Raw genomic sequence first — 17039 nt, 5'->3', positions numbered from 1 at the left:
ACTGGAGGGGGAAGGGAAAAAAAAAAATCCCACACACACTTATGCGTACACACGCGCACACACGCACACGCACACACACAACCCTCAAACCGGTAAAATGAACTAAAAATGTCACCACACGATAAATGCCAATTCATCCCTGATACACAAGTCTTCTTACAAGTCTGCACTTAAATAAAATACACCATTAGCGTTTAACCAGCAGTTGCCTTTGGGGAGCCAGGGAGGGGACGCAGTCAGGCACCCTGCAGCAGCAGGGGCATTCCTGCCGTCCCAGCCCAACAGCTCTGCTCCGCAGCGCCAGCACAAGCAAAGCGGAGCAAAGCCGGGCCACAGCGATGCGCTGGGGCGAGGGACAACGCAAACCCCAACCCCGTCCTTCTCCCTGGATGAACTCCTAGGTACCCAACCTCGTTTCGGAAGCGCCACCGAGCAGCCTTCGTACACCTAGTAAAGGGGCATGGCACGGCACTCCCACGCGCTCCGAGCCACGGGATACGCATCGCTCCTAGAGCAAAGATACTAAAAAGGGAGGCAGCACGTAATCTCTCTCACCAGATAACCCACCCCGCTCCCCCCCAAGCCCTTCCCAGGCTTCAGACCGAGGGCTGAAACGCCGCTCTGGGAGCGCTTATGCCCAGGGCAGGGGGGCTTGGAGGGGACCTGTCCGCATCCGTACGCTAAGGAATGGCTGCAGAGGGAGAACTACAGCCCAAAGATCATCAGCTAGAAGTTCAGGAGGTGCTACCCATACAGCGAACAGGGATAAAGCCACCGCTGGCCCCTCACCGCCCGAGGAGGAGGAGTAGGGGACGCCCGTATCCTTTCGGCAGTCACGGGTCGCACCGCTCCACACCAAGAACGGCCACAGGTCCCAGGATCAGAGGGGAACCGGGCGGCCATCAGAAAAACCCAGCCCATCTCTGGCCCCCCAGGCACGCTGCAAGCCCCTTGCTCCCGAGGGACGGGTTTCTCACTTCTAGAGACCAGCCACTGCTTCACTTGCCTTCTGCCCGTTAAGCCCAAAATGACAGGTATGGAGTCCTCGGTACAGGTAAGCGGGGAAACAAGCATCGCACTCGGTTCAGCTTGATCCCTGGCACATGCTGGTGGGTGGAGAGCACAGCTTAAACGCTAATGCTGAGGGAACATGTCCAAGGTTACAATACAAACTCAAAAGCAAGGCCCCTTTCCTGCCTCCATGCCCACCCACCCCTCTCCCATCCCCCTGGTACAAACCCCATGAAAACTGTACAGGAGCCAAACTTTTATTCCTTAAAGAATTACATAAATACTGAGTTTAACACTTAGAAAAATAAAGTCATTTTCTTTTTTTTTTTTTCTTTTTTTCTTTTTTTCTTTTTTCTCCAAGGCTTCTTTTGTCTTTAACTTAAAAATTAAAAAAAAAAAAAAAGTTACAGTAGCTGCTTCTTCCTCTAAGGATTCAGCAGCTTCTCTCGCTCTCTCCCTCCAGGGACAGGGCTAGGTAGCAGAGCCATTCACAGCAACTCCCATGCAGGACCAAGCACGCTCCAGCCCTTCTCCCCTGGCCTTGCTGAGCTTGCACAGGCATCACAGCAGCTCCTCCACAGCCCAGGATGGCCTGCAGATCACGCTGGTGGTGCTCAGAAAAAGAACCTGCCACCTGCCCGGCAGCTCAGCGCCCTGTGGGCTCTTCCCTTTGACACTTGAGTTGTTTCTCCACCTTGCATCAGACACAGAAATTTAAAAAAAAAAAAACTCAAAAAAAACCAAAAAAAGCGCTGGCCGGAGCTGCAGGGGGATGTGGGAAAGACCCGGCCACGTTCCCCTGGGTGTACGGAGTCCGCAAGCAGTGCGAGGGCTGAGAGGAGAGCGTGGGGCTGGGGTGGCCACAGAGCCCACCACCAACCACCACCACCACCACCACCAGGAGCTCTCCGGGTCATCGTTGTGCTCCTGGAGATCCTGGCACTGAGGGCAGAAGGCTCGCTGTAGTGCATACGAGGAGGACAGGGCGACGTGCCGCGGAGGGAAGGACGCGCAGACCCAACCGGAGATGCACGTACAAAGCCGTCCGGCTCTCCCCTGTCCGGAGCCCAGGGTGAGTTGCTGCAGCCAGGATCAGTCACCCCGACAAAGGCACATTGCTGAGGCCAAGCGGCACAGCCTCGGCCCGCTCCGCTCCGAGCTGCGCCGGCGGGACGGCTCTGGGTCCGAGCTGAGCCCCACGCAGAGTAAAAAACTCATGGGCAAGGTGACTCAGAGCGCCCAGAAGGAGCCAGAGCCTCCCGCTGGGAATGGCCCGCAGTATTTATTTACAGCGCAGAACAATCTTCCCCTCAAAGAGACAAGTTTCTTTGGCTGGCGTGAGACAAGCACAGCTAATCGCAGCATCCAAACGCCCCCAAGCCCTGCACGGCCCCAGCACCGCTCCACCCCGGGTGGGTCCTGCAGCCCCACGCGCATGCCTGTGTGGGTGGGTGGGTGGGTGCGTGTGAGTGTGAGTGTGTGTGTGTGTGTGTGTGTGCATGTGTGGATGAAGGAAACGTGAAAAGGCAACAATAAATAACTGGTGCAGTCTGTACGAGAAGGAATTGCCGCCAGCCCCGGCACCGGCGTGGCAAACCGGGGACAGCGCAAGGCCAGCAGCAGAGGCCTCTCAGTCACTCTTGGCGCTGTGCGAGGTGTCCAAGTTGACCACCTGCAGCTCCGTCAGGCTGCTGCCACTGCTGCTCTGCTGCCCGATGACAGCCATCTAGAGAGAAAAGGCAGGAGGAAGCACTGGGGGGACGGGACGGCGTGCCCCGAGACCCTGCGTGCCAGCAGCCAGGGTGGCACCGTCCTTTCTGGGTGCCTGTCCAAGGAGGGCAAGGCTTCCTCACCCAAGGGTGGATGGCACTGACAGCTCTCCCAAACCCGAGGACCACCCCTACCCGAGGTCTGCCCGGACGCGCAAGCGGGGGCAGAGCGAGGACAACCCCCCCCCCCCCCCCCCCCCGAACACCCGCAAGTACCGCTCTGCGCCTACCTGGTGAAGCTGGACAGCCGAGACTGGGATCTGAACGGTGCCTGATGGGGCTGTCAGGAACACTTGGGGGACGCCACCTGCCACAGAGAGAGAGAGAAAGCACAAATGACACTGTCCCTTAAACGGTGCTTCCCCCCCCGGGTCCTTCCTCTGAGCTCCACGGAGCTTCGCAAGGATGAAGGTGCCTGTTTGCATGCATGGAGACATCCCAGAAGCAAGCCAGACACGCTAGTTTTCCAAAGGCTGGGAGAGGCAGGCGCAAGTCCTCGATCCAAGTCTTGTCTGCACGGCTTCGTGCTGCTTTGCCCCCTTCATGCAACCACACACCCTCTTCAGAATCTCCTAGCCTCCTCCACTGCTGCGCCTGCCCCGTAAGCCACCCATCCCAGCAACCCTCACCCTTTTTCCACAGCAAACGGCTCAAGCAATCCTACGCCTAGGAGAATGGCGGGATCTAAAAGCGCGCACCAATCGTCACCCTTGCCGGGCTTTCGTACAGCCGCTACGACTGCTTAGAAGAAAATTCTATGACATTAATACACAGCACAAATACATGCGAGATGAGAAAAATCAGGGTGTCAGAGCACTTAAGGGAGCACTGACGCAGACGGCTGTCTTACCCTGATCCTGGACCTGGCCGTGGGACACCTGCATCGCTGAGGGCGCCTGTGAGAAAGCGTTGAGGACCGCAAGTCCACCGTCCGCAAGGCCAGATGTGGGCGCGTACATCACCGCATGTGGGCTGGGGTACATCATGTGGCCACCCACAGTGGTTGGCACGGACGACGTCATGATGGTTGCCGGGAGGGTCACTGGCACCAGGACAGACTACATGTGAGCCACGCGAAAGGGGTCCGCTACGCTCACAAGCCCGCTCAGCACCCCTCCCTCAGCCACCCTTGGCGTGCGGTCCTGAAGCAGCAGGTGTGTGGAGATACCCATCTTGTTCTCCCAAGCTCTTGGGTACCCATCTTGTTCTCCCAAGCTCTTGGGTACCCATCTTGTTCTCCCAAGCTCTTGGAAGAACAGGCAGGAGAGCTCAAACCTCTCCTTTCACGAGTATGAGAAGGCAGAAGAGCGTGGCAGCCAAATATCCCAGGACTGAATTCAACTTGAGGTACACGTTTCCCAATGAAGCTTTAACAAAGCTGCTGAACTGGATTCAGACTCCATCCAGGTACCCGAACTCAGATTTTGCTGACAACAGAGGTGTCCTCTACACGGAGAGTAAAAAATCTCTAGGGGCAACGCTGGCTCAACTAAGAAACTTATCTGAGAACCGGGCAAGCTGTTCCCAGCTCCATGCCGCAAGTAAGAGCGGATGATGTACCTAGAGAGGCTCCGAAATGCCTTTTAAGGTGCCCTGTGCACAGCAGCATCTACCTAGACATAGCATAGCACGGTATGGACTGGCAACAGGTATAAAACCACCTGGGAAACTGCCAGAAAGGCTGGGATAGAGTTGGTCCGAAGAAGGATCCTAGGCAGGGAGCGGGTGTGAGGTCTATTGCTGTGGGCTGTTATCGGCAGCGGTTAGGAAGGAAGACAGCGGTTACTGTAATGTCCCAATTACCTGTTCCACTGGAAGAGGTCTGGGTAAGGTCAGTGCTGCTGTCACTGGAGGGAGACGTTTGCTGCGGTGCCTGGTGCACCTGGATTGCCTGGACTGGGACCTGCTGAGCCATGGTACCACCTGAGAAAAAAGAGAGGAGCCGATCAGCCTGTTGGCTCAGCAGGGATACAGGCACTCTGGGCCATGGGAAAGCCCCCCCCTCGCCCCCGCCAAGTCCTTCTCCGGCAGCGTACAGCTCTGCAGCGTGGCTCGGCACTGCACCGGGGAAGGCTAGCCAAAAAGCAGCATGTGGCAGAAACCAGGACCTGCCCCAAAGAGCAGGCCAAAACCTGCTCTCTCCTGGCACGCAGGGACCAAGTAGGGGTCAGCTGGCCTACAGGGCTCCAGAGAAAAAAAAGGAAAGGCCACAGCAGCTTGTCTCCAGCTCCCAGGCATGGTTCAGGAACGCCTGGGGTCCTCCTCACCGTTCCTGGCTCCATTAAGACACAGCACCGATGATGCTGGGAGAAAAAGGGGCCACCACACGCTCCCCCAGCACTGCCCATCCGCAGCCAACCCTGCAAGGATCATCTCACTGCACCGAGCAGAACTGGGAGAGCCCAAACGCAGCTGAGCTCCGCTGCCTTCACGCTCTGGAGCCCGGCTCCATCCTCCACAGGGCACTCGGAGAACAGCTATCTCAGCCAGCTTGTGGTCTCCAAGACATCAGTCAAGGGAGTAGAGGCCACTGGGCCACAAGGTGTGCGTCCCAGACCTGCGGAGGCATGGCCACACAGCCTCCAGCCCAGCCAACTTGTTGCAAAGCTCTTCGGCTCCCCAGTCGGAGCTCGGGACCTGAGCCTTTCTGTGCTGTCTCCAGAGGGAAGAGCAAGGGATGCCAGAAAGCAGGAATCACCAGCCACCTCACTCAGACCGGGCACCTCCCCACGCACCACACCAGAGACACGCATCCACTATTCTCTTAGCTCCTCCAGACCACGAGGGAAAGCCAGTCCCCTTGCATGGGACCACGCTGTCTGCCAGGGCCCATGGAAGCCATAAGGGCTCCAAGAAAGCACGCAGGCTATCAGACCCATCAGCTCGTGCGCAAACAGGCAGGACACAAGAAATACCGCCTCGCTCTCAGCGCTGGTCCTCAGACGACGGCTGCCCCCCCCAAAGGACAGCCTAGCCCTGCTCTGAAACTCCAGCCAGGAGCACGTCCAGCCCCCAGTACAACACTTGGAGAGCCTCGACTCGGCGCGACAAGAAATCCCCCGCAAAGGACAACGCGCGCAGAGCGGCAGAGCAGCACCGCTCCCTCCTCTGCTCTGGGTCTCTCATCTGTCCTCTCTGCGCTGGGGTTCAGCGACCGACTGCAGATCCAAATACAAAAGCAGGGGCAGCTGCTCAGCACTCGAAAAACATCCGCCAGGCATCTGAGCCCCTGCGGTCTCCTTCCATCAGTCCTCCTAGCAGCACAGTTCAGCCTCAGCACAGCACCGCCGGGGGGGGACCCGTCTCCCCTGCGTTCGCTAGCCGCAGGGCAAACCCCGGGGCAGGAGACTGACAACCCGCTGCTTCCCTCAGTCTGTATCCCCCAGGATGCTGCTGCTGCCTACGCCAAGCGTTCCCTGCCCTGTCTCCCCATCTCTCCCCTGCAGCCACAGCCAGGGTTGGCCCGTGCTCTGCCTCCTCTGCGCTCCCACCTCCGTTGGGGGGGGTCAGCTCTCTGGCCAGGACCAGGACCAGGACCCCCACATCCCCCCACCTCAAGCAAGCGGAGGAGAAGCGAGTGCTGACCTGTCAGCGACACAATCTGCCCTCCAGCTCTGGCAGGGAAGCGGAAGACTGTCTGTTGTGCCTGCTGCAGCTGTCCAGCCGTACCCGTGAGCACCTGGCCCTGCTGGCTGGAAAAAGCCAGGGAGTGCGGCTGTAACTGAGCGAGAGGAATGGTAGGGGTCCCCGGAGAAAGGGAAGCACCTGCCGAAAGGAGGGAGAAAGAAAGGCTTTGTCACCACCAGCTCTTTTCACTCCCTCCAGGCTTCTTGGTGCTGCCCTGGGGTCCCAGCTCAGCTCCCAGCCACCACGACTTTCCCAGCAGCAGGGCCAGCTAGCAGCACTCTAAGGAAACACAGTCACTACATCGCCCTTCTCCAGCCACCGGCCCGGCTGGGCTTGAGCAAGGAATCCCAGCCAGGTTGACCCTACAGCAGCAACCACTCTGCTACCTCCTGCCACTAGGTCCCCTCTCCTCTGGAGAGGGCAGCAACACGCTCCAGGCGCAGAGACGGATGGATGCAGTCCTCGGTTCCTAAAGGCACTGACCTGACATGAGGGTGAAGCCAGTGGGTATCGGCATGAGGCCCCCAGATGTCACTGCACTGGCTCCAGTAGTCTTCAGCACTGTCCCGTTGGCACTGGTGACGGCATTGGGGCTGATGCTGGCAGACACTGGCGCCAGGTAATTCGTGATGGGGAATGACGGGCCGCTGCTGACCTGCATGGAGGTCGAGGTGGTGGGGGCCGTCTGGATGGTAGACGTTGTCCCCGGCAGGTTGGTGACCGTGAACGCTGGTTTCAGCGAGTCCTGGGGAAGGAGAGATTGTGACAACTCAGACCAGCCCTTGGATCTGCTCAACATCTGCCCACGAGGCCGAACCGGGCTCCGCAGGTCGCATCCCTGTGCTAAACCGTACCCTCGTAGCCCGCTGCCAGCACACGGAGCAGAGCCAGGGTAGCAGAGAGGAGTTGCTTTTACAAACACAAAGAGACCGTGCCCAATAACGCAGCGTGAGGAGAGCTGGAGAGGGCTCAGCGTAAACCTTGGATACAAGCCCAGGGCCATACAGGTCCCCCAGAGGCTTCCCTGCGAGACGAAGCCAGGGGACGAAGCAACCCTTCCCCTCCCCAGGAGTCCCCGTAGCCTCCAAGAAGAGCGCAGCCTCTTTTTGGCACACAACAGGCAAAAACAGTCCTTGCAGGGACAGACGTAAAGGCAAACACACCGTCCCCCTGTCAGGAACACGCACCACTTCCCTTATGGCAGGAAACACATGGCCAAGAACAAGCGGAGAACTGGCTCTTAAAGGCAGCTGTACACCGAAAGCAGCAAGGGAGAGGCGAGTATGGCCAAACCCGGACACCAAACCCTGCCCTGACAGCTGCTTTTTGGCAGGCCCTGGGGAATGCCTCCGCAGATCTCCTGGAGCAAAAGGGAGAACCTGTCCAAGGGAAGCACCCGTTCGCCCGTCCGCTAACAGGAGACGGGCAACGAGGCGAACGCTTCCGAGCGACCCCGCGTGTTAGCTACAGCCAGCAGGCACCACGGTCCCGCAAGGAGCGTCGGAGCTCTACGTCCGTCTGAGGATGGCATCGCCAGGGAAGCTGAGCTCCAGGAGGAAAATGGCCCTACGCTCGGCCAACGCTAGCCTCCTGGGTCTGGGAATAAGGGAGGAACGCGTACGCCAGGCTGCCGGGCACGTAACACCCCAGTTTCCGCAGCCAGGAGGCGTGCGGCTGGACACGGCTTGGATCTGCCGGACCCAACCAAGCCCAGCACGATCCCTGCTGCCCCTGGCAGTCACGCTTCACCCAACGCGCCTCCTTCTCCCAAATCCCCTTTACGGCTACCCAGGGTCTCCACGGCTCCTCTCCTTGCCTTGCTCAGCTGGCCACGAGCGGACTGGAAGTGCACTGCTCCACTGGAGACGATGCCACGGGGGACCCGCTGTCCCCGTGTCCCACCAGAGCCGCCGGTACGCCTGGAAAGAGTTAAGGCTGCCACACTCCCACCCCTCCCACTGCAGGCTGGGGGGCCCAGCTCTCCCACGTGCTAAGCCTTGTTCCCAGCTTGTCAAGCTGCCAGGAACGAGGAATTCACAGCTCAACGAACAGCTAAAAAAGGGAAGGCAGCCCATTTTGGACAGGGGGAGCCAATCCCGGGCACTCAGCCGTGCCTCAGGGCCTGGGGAGGGAGGAGAGCAACACCCCTCTGCCTTGGCACCGCAGTCCCCAAAGTCCGAATTAGAAGAGGCACGTGACGACAGAGCGGATCCCAGCGGAGGCACTTTCCATTAGCTCAACCGCAAACTCCTGCCATCCCACATGGGACATGCGAGGCTGTGGGTGCCCTCCCCACGTGGGTGACAGGGCAGAGCTCCCCCCCCCCCCCGCAATCCATAGCGGAGCAGGGTGGGTCCTGTTCCCAGCTGGAAAAGCCAGGCTCACTCATCCCCAAGCGCAGCCCTAAAGCTGAACACCCCCGAGATAGAGCGCCCAAGCAGCCAGGGCACTCGGCATCCCCGCGCTATGCTCCGTACTCTCAGGGCTGGAGAAGGCATCCCCAAAAATTCACAGCACCCTGGCTCAGGGAGATTCCCAGGACTCCCTAGAAGCACGAGGGCAAACCTCAGTATGATGGGAACAGCAGAGGTGCTTGGGAGGGATGCCGTGCCAGCAGGCTCCAACCACGCACGCCCCATCTCCACCACAGGTGAGACTCGGATTCATCCCATCTTTGCCCCGTTTCCCTTGGGCTGCAACAATAGCTCCCAGTACAGAAAGAGAGCTGGGAGAGACCTTGGCATTGGACACCCGTTGCCTTCTCCTCGTGCCTTTCTGGGATGCCTCGGAGCCCCTGGGGTCACCCCCCAGCATCCTGCAAAGCCCAGACTACGTGCACACGGCCAGCCCCCAACAGGGGCCAAGTTACGGGTCACCTTCAGCAGAGACGATCCAAGGAGGGCCGCGGACAAGCCCTGAACCAGCACAGCAGCCCTGAAGATCCCTTCCCTTCCTGATCCAGCTGCACATCCATTCCCCACCACAGCTGACCGCAAACTTCAGTTGGCGGAGCAGCGCCTGGGGAATCAACGCGGAGCAGAGAGGTAGCGGTGGGAGATGTCTACGCAGACCCACGCCGCCGTGGCCCGTGCGATAAACGCTGGACAGCGTGAGCGGACCACAGGGCACAGCCCAGGCCAGTTGATGCCCATCCTGGACCATAGTAGGGGCTTGGGGACAGAAACGATTCCAACTCCGCAGCTTCTGGGAGCTGCCTGGGACAATGCCGTTCAGCACGGCCCGGACCCCCCTGCCCCCCCCCGGCCAACGTTATTACGCGGATGTTGCGGGACAACTGGCCTTGGAGGTACATGGGAAATCCCAAACTGGTCTCCAACACCTGTTCTGCACTCCGGATGGTGCAGAGTCCCACCTTTCTCCCACCCCAAAAAGAGATGTAGCCCAGATTAGGGCTACTCCCATGCTCTCACCCCAATCTAGAGCCCCTGAGCTCCCTCCAAAATCCCCTCTCCCACATAACCGCACCCGGCAGATTACAGGAGGGCACTGTGTCGTTTGGGGCCTGCAAAAAAATCAGACGGGTCAGCGCATCACAGTACCATGGTGAGGATATAGGTGCTGTCTTGGAAGTATAGTGTGCCCCGGTCCCAGCTGCGGCCCGAGCTCAGCTCCGTGGCAGGGAATTTGGGTTCGGCACAGCGGGAGGATCCCAAAGCTGGCTGTAGCGTAAAGGAACACCGGCAGGCTGCCGACCGCAGGTAACAGCCTGGCTGCGTTGCTCCCTGCTCTTCTGCAGCAGCTGAAGACAAGCAGGTTTTGTCTGTACAGAAGTTTAGGAAGCAGAGTTTGCGGGAACGCCAGGGAGCAACTGCTCGACCCTCTCGGAGCATCCTATGTGGCTGGACCTGACGGCCCAGGCACTTAATTTCCTGCGACGAGGCACCCGTAACCCAGCCCTGCGTACCACCCACCCCTCGGCAAAGGATGCCAGCCACCTAGCACGGCCCACCCACAGACTCCCTTCATCCTCAGAGGGCTTCTTGGTCTATCTGAATGGGGCTGACCTCTGCCAAGAGCACCAAACCAGGCTTCCAGCCCTGCGGAAGGGGACGGACGGTCCCCAGCCCCAGGGCTTGCCGTGACAAGAACCCTCAGCAGGCCAGGGGTGGGTTTAACCAGAACGTCGAGCAGAAGACCGGGCCGCAGGGCTCCTCCAGCCCCACGCCAAACGCTGGCGGTGGCCACAAGGCACCCCACGCTAAGCGTTGCCACTCACGAGTACTGGGATGGAGCTTGCAGGGTTGCGTCAGAAAGCGGGCAGAGAGAAGCTGTGTTAAAGAAGATCCCCTCTGCAAAGCTACCGCACCCCAAGAGCGTGCTTCCCTTGGGGCCACCTAGCAGTATTTTCAGGAAAAAAATCTTAAGGGACATGATGTGGACAAGCCAGCTGCCACACAGAGCGCTTCCCGCGCCTCCAAATTATTCCAGGCGTAGGTAACTTGTCTCATGATAAAACACCCACAGGACTTGCTTTTCCATCCAGGAGAAGCCCAAGAGCCACAAGTCCTTACAAGCACGGGCTGCGCAAGGGAGAAATTGCTGGTGACCACGGGCTCCTTTCCCTACTGGAAAGGGCTGGCACAGCTCACACTAGGAATCGGAGGCACCCAGGGGAGTCACGCCATACTGGGACAGCCCGGACCCTTGTTGGGATCCCATCAGCGGGAAGCCTTCCCAGGGACTCTGCTGAGCTCCAGCGCATCGCTCTCCAGCCAGCAACACCTCGTCCCACCGCAGCTCCTCTGCCCGCAGGGATCTCTGGGACCACTGGTATTTCTCAGGGCTCAGCAGCGGTAAGCTTTTGCTCGGTGCAGCACCGCACACACGTTGGGGAAGAGGGCACGGAGGAATCGTGGCTGCCGGGCACGTCTCAGGACCGCGCTCCCTGCCTGTGGGATTACTGCCGAAACCTCAAATACCCTTCTCCAGGTTCTGCCTGCTGAAATTTAGCGGCTACCGTACGGCAAGGACGCTGCTGCGGCTTGCGTACAGTCGGCTGGAGGGCTCCTAGCGCAAGGCCACCGTTGGCCTGGAAGGACGCTTTTTGCGGCGAGCGCGGGTGCAGCAGAGCCGCAGCAACTCGCGGCGCCCAACGGCGCTCCACGCCGGCCCGGGAAGCTGCGGCACAACCCCCGGTTCAGCACGTCGTCCCAGCCTCGCACCACAAATTCCCCCTGCCTCCCATCTCCAAGCACCTTGCGGACCCCAGCATCAGCCCGCCGAGGAAGCGGCAGGGATGTCGGGACCAGCTTTCTCGCAACGGCTCCCAGGAACGGCACCAGGGGATGCGGGGACGAGGCAGGGCCCTTCCAGCAGAAAAAAGGGCCATCGCTTGACTCCGCACCCACGGGCAGGCCCTCGGCAGCACCCTGGGTGAGAAGCCACGAGCAACACGGGCAGGCAAGAGCCGGCGCCTGCGGGGACACCGGGCAGGGAGCAGAAAAGGCCCATCCAGCCAAATGTTTCCATTCCCCATGTCCTCCCTGCCCCCTTCCAAAACAGCACCAAAGCAAGAGACAGCTGCAGCTTATAAGGAATGTGAGGGGCCCTGCCAGGGACTCTGGCGAGGGAAACCAGGCCTTATAAGGCCATGGAGGCAGAATCAAATTTTTATCAATGAGTGCGAGAGCGTGGAGACGCCCGGGGAGAGATAACGGCGCCGAGAACCGGCCGTGGGGGGGGGTGGTGGGCCGGGTCGGTGGGGACCCCCGCTGCAAAGGCCAAGGCCAGGACACCTGCCACCCGCTTGCCTCCCTCTCCGAATCACGGCTACCACCAGCCGAGCAGAAGGAGCCAGCCCCGGGCTCGCTGGAATCGCAGCAGAAGGGGACCCACCCTCAGCTTCCCAAGCTGCTATTCCAGGAGGGCTGGGGATGCTCAGGGCTTTCCCAGCAGAGTCCCACGGGAAGAGCCCGCTCCTCCCAGGCGTGCCAGCTGAGCACGGGGAACGTTACCTTGGTCTCCCCGCTGCTGTCCGATTCGGACACCTGGTAGGTGAGGTCCGTCTCCTCAAAGCCCGTGGCACTCATGCGCTGGTCGGTGGTCGGGTCCGAGCGCGGGGGCGAGTCCGGGGAGTTGAGGCACGTCTGGATCAACGCCTTCCCCGTCTCGCTGGTGATCATGGGCTGCAGCTTCCGCGTGGCAAACGTGTACACGTGGCCCGTCTCGCTGGCCACCAGCAGCAGGACTTGAGTGCCGGTCAGCGTGGAGAGCTCGTAGGCCTGCCAGCAGCACGAGGGAAGAACGGGGAATCACCGACGGAAGGGACGCAGAGAGCGCGGGACAAGAGTCCCCGGCACGTCCCTCCTTTTGCTCACACCGGCTCCGGCTCCCCGTCACCCCAGAGGAGCTGTGGCCTCTAAAACCAACTCGAGATTGGTTCCCTACAGGTTGATGTGCCCCGTGCTGCTGTTCCCACCTCCTTTAGCGCGCCCTTACGGGATGCGCGCGGCAGGAAAAGAGCGATCCCCTCGGGAGAGCAGCCCGAGGACATGGGGACGCTGGGCTGTCCCCATTCCGGAATGCCCACCCCTGCTTCTCCAAGCATCCGGATGCCGGTTCCCCTCACCTCTGCCGAGCCACGTGGGAAGATGCTGCTCGGCCCACACACCTCTGCTCCCTCCTTCCCGACATCCCAGCCGGGTTGGGACCCAGATTCCCCTCTCACTCTTCCCAGTCCCGAGCCCAGCTGCACCCAGACACCCCTACAGTAAGGCTACCATCCCGCAGGATCGACCCCGCGGGCTTGGGAAAACACTTTTCCCATGCCCCCACGGCACACTTGGCGGTCTCGCGCAAGCCGCTATAGACGGGACGGCCTCATTCTTCATCCTGCCCACCAGCATCCCACAACCATTCCCACCTTCCCAGGGCGCGCGAAGCCCGGCTGGGCTGGGATGCGGCACTGCCCAGCGCTTCAGGAGATGCTCCCAGCGTCGAGGCCGGGGGGGATGCTGACGAGCCAGCAGCACCCCACCTCCACGCGAGATCCCCCAACTTTCGGATTTTAGCCTCGCACGACGACTCCGGTCACCGGGAATCGCGGAAAGCGTTCCGGATCAACCGGGACACGGCGCTGGCCCCTTCTACGGCTAAAGGCCCAGCAGGGCAGCCCACCCGGGCCACGGGACTGGCGTGGAACCCAGTACCACCTCGCACCGAGTGGGGGGGTCCCGTGGGCTCCGCTCCGCTCCACCCGGCTGCACCGGGACGGCCCCCCCCCCCCGGAGTCCGTGTGTGTCCCACGGGCTGCGTGACCGCGATCCCGGGAGCCCCACGGCCACCGAGTCCCGGCCATAACCCACCACCGGTCCCACCGGAGGCTCCCCAGAAACCCCCCCCCGGAAGAACCGGTGGCCGAGCCCGGTTCCCCCCCCCCCCCCCCCCCAACCCCAACCCCAACCCCGGGCGGGACCGGGAAACCGTCGCCGTTTCCGGGCACGGCCCCGCTCGGCCGGGAAGGCGAACAGCCCGGGGGTCCCGCCGGTCTACGGACAGGTGGGTAAACCCACCGATACCGGCAGCCCACCCTCCGTCTCCGGTGCCGCCGTACCTTCTTCATGATGCCGGTTTTCCTTTTGCTGAAGGTGGTGTAACGCCGCAGTTTGTTGTCGATGAACTCCATCTTGATCTTCACCCGGCCCCGCGTCTTCTTACCGGGTTTGGCACCGCTCACCGCCCCGCCACCCCCACCGCCGCCTCCTCCGCCGCCTCCACCGCCGCTATAAGCGGCCGCCGCCGCCGCCGCCGCTCCTCCCGCCGCGGGCCCCGCCGCCGCCGCCGCCGCTTCGGCCAGGCCACGCTTCACGCCGCGCCTCTCGCCGCCCAGCTCCTCCTCCTCGGCCGACTCCGAGTCTCCCTCGCTGCCGCTGTACAACGCCTCCCGCTCCAGACGACCCCCGGGCGGCCCCGCCACCGCCGCCGCCGCCACCACCCCACCGCCGTTCGCCCCGCGTTGGGGCACCGGGGACCGGCCCAGACCCGAGCCGCGGGCCAGCGCGGCGGCGGCGGCGGCGGCAGCAGCAGCGGCGGTGCCGTTCCCGGCCCCGGCTTGGCTCGGTAACATCGCGGCGGCGAGAGCGGGTCGGGTCGGGTCAGGCCGGCCCCGCCATGGCCCCGGCTCCGCGTTCAGGGCCCCGCTCCTCCGCCGCCGCCGCCCCCGCCGCGCCGCGCCGCCCCCATATAAAGCGATACAATGTTGCCTTTTATGGCGAAGGCGCTCCTTATATGGGGCGAGCCGGCGCCCCGCCGGGAGGTTTCGTTCGATTGGCCGGTGGCGGAGTCAAACGGCGGCTCCTATTGGCGGACGGCCGGGCGTTTGATTTGCATACGTTCCGACCGCGCTCGCGTCACTCCCAGGTTGAAACACGCAGGGAAGGATCTTAAAGGGACAGCGCCCCGCGCCGCACGGACGGGGCGGCGAGGGGGGGGGAACGGAGACGGTTATCGCCGCTACCGGTCGGAGGAACCCGGGCTGAGGTACCCGTCCTTCCAGCCCTCCTTGCTGCCAGCTCCAGGCAAACCTTCGCCGAGACTCCCCGCAACCCTCGTGGGTGCAAGCCGGGAGGATGCTCCACGCACACGCAACACCCCCCCCCCCCCGAAACCCCCAAAAACCCTCCTGCTTCTCGGGGATGCCACCAGAGACCTGTCCACCCACGCCGCGCACCCTGCGGGGATGGATCAGGGTGCTGCCCGCTTCTCCCCGGGGACACCGAGTGGGGTGGGCTGGGATTCCCACGGGTGGCTGGGGATATACAGGACCGGGCAGGATAAGACCCAAATACGCATCGCCCCAGCACCAGCTGACCGCCGGTGGGATGAAAAAGGGGTCTCCGTGTACCAGGATATGGACCACGACTGCCTTCGGGTCCGGCGAGAACGCAGTCCCGTTCCACGGTCACCCGTGGGTACGGCTGTCCCGGGGGGAGAGAACCGGGCCGGCCCCACTACACGGACTGGGACCCGCGTCGTCGTCCCCTCTTGCTCCCACGTCCTCCGCTCAGGTGTGAACGTGAACAAAAACCGGGTGTAAGAGGGACCGGGCAGCCCCGGAGCTCAAAGCCGCGAAGACGGACGGAGCCGCATCCTTGGCTGAGAAAAGGGATCTCCATCTCCCGTATCCCGTCCTACGGGCAGGAGCTGCAACCCGGGACAAGACCTCACCTCCGCCAACACCGGCCCTACCGCCAGACCCGGTTTGCCTCCTTGGGAACCCCACGGAGGGAAAGTTGTGCATCTCCCGCAAAGTTTTTTGCGCCTTGGCCTCATCGCTCGGAGGACGCCCGCGCGCGCTTTGCCGCCTGCCTCCCGGGGCCAACCTCCGACAGAGCAAGGGAATAACTATAAAACCAAACCCCCCCCCCCCCCACGCCGCCGCCACCACCGCCGCCGCCTCCCCCTCCTCCCCGCCAGCCGTGCTCCTCCAGTGAGCACACATGCCATTTTTAGCTCCCAGCGGGGCTGCTGGGACTCACATGCCTCCCCATCACATGCCCTGGCCACCCTCCCTTCGAGCTGAACCCAAATCATACCTGGCACAGGTGAGACGGAGGCCTGGGCCCCCCCCCCCCCCCCAAGTCACGCCAAGCCGAGGAAGGGTCAGCGAGACCCTCAGCGCGGCCAGACGCCGGTTCGGGCTGAGAGCGACTGGTACCCACGAGCGCGCGACCGCCGCAGGTACTGGGATTGGGGTTCCTTTCGCCCGGAGATGCTTTTTTTCCTTCCCCGGAGCCTTCCGATCGTGGGTCTGCGGGGAAGCCTTTCGCTCCCCAGGCTGCGGGACGGACCGTACAGGCGAGAACCGGCTCATTTTGGGCTGGCTCAGCCCTTCTGCGGGCATCCTTCCCCTCCCCTAGCCTCATCCTGGGGATGCTGTCCAGGATGGAGGACCAGCCTGCCTCCGAGATTCCCGGGATGCTCATCTCTCACCCAGGCAGTCAGAAGCGCGCCGCAGAGCCAAGACCCATTCTTGAACCACCGTCACCCGCAGGACGCGAGTTACCAGCAACACCCTAACCGAACCAGCACCCAGTGGCAGTTGAAAGCACCTTAAACCAAGTTTTTGGCCACTTGACGGTCCCATCTCATCTTTAGAGCTGTTCTCATTTACAGCCCCCACCCCAAGTCATAAAATTCACATTTCTAACCCTCTTCTGACACAGCTGTGGGCACGGCACTTGGCACTACGCCCTAAAAGCCTCTTACCCGATTACTCCCAAGGATCCCTCCGGGCAAGATGCTGCCCCCAGCATCACCCCAGCCCCCCGCGTCCCCTTTGCAATATTCCTCTAGATCGTTGCAGCGAGCCCTTTCTCATCCTTTTCCAGTTCTTCATCCCTATTTCTACTGGGGAACTATTAAACACCCTCCGCGCTCAACGCTGGGGTTGTGATGGTTTCCATCCTGTTGCTGATCTTATGGCTAATTCAGCTGCTTTTTTGACCGCTGCTGAGTACAGGTAGAATCTGCTTCTTTTTTTTTTTTTTTTTTTTTTTTTTTTTTGAACAGCCAGATCTCATCTATGAGCAGCAAAAACTAGATTGGAGGTACTGCTACACACATAAAATGAGGTTAAGGTCTTTCTTAATGGGCTTTTTTTTTTGGTCAGCA

General features: G+C 61.4%; 1 protein-coding gene across 1 annotated transcript; it reads right to left on the bottom strand.

Annotated features, from left to right (window-relative positions):
* Window positions 1-1266: 1266 nt before the first annotated feature.
* On the bottom strand, window positions 1267-14598 carry SRF (serum response factor). Its single transcript, XM_049833839.1, has 7 exons — window positions 13981-14598; window positions 12383-12649; window positions 6891-7152; window positions 4584-4703; window positions 3631-3822; window positions 3011-3087; window positions 1267-2737 (listed from the first exon to the last, which is right to left on the bottom strand). The coding sequence occupies exons 1-7, from the start codon at window positions 14491-14493 to the stop codon at window positions 2642-2644; spliced, it is 1527 nt and encodes a 508-aa protein (XP_049689796.1). The 5' UTR covers window positions 14494-14598; the 3' UTR covers window positions 1267-2641.
* Between the last annotated feature and the right edge of the window lie 2441 nt (window positions 14599-17039).

The sequence above is a fragment of the Accipiter gentilis genome, chromosome 30 (assembly GCF_929443795.1).
Source record: "Accipiter gentilis chromosome 30, bAccGen1.1, whole genome shotgun sequence".
NCBI classification, from domain to species: domain Eukaryota; kingdom Metazoa; phylum Chordata; class Aves; order Accipitriformes; family Accipitridae; genus Astur; species Astur gentilis.
The sequence above is the reverse complement of the archived record's forward strand: the minus strand, read 5'-3'. Positions and strand labels throughout refer to the sequence as shown.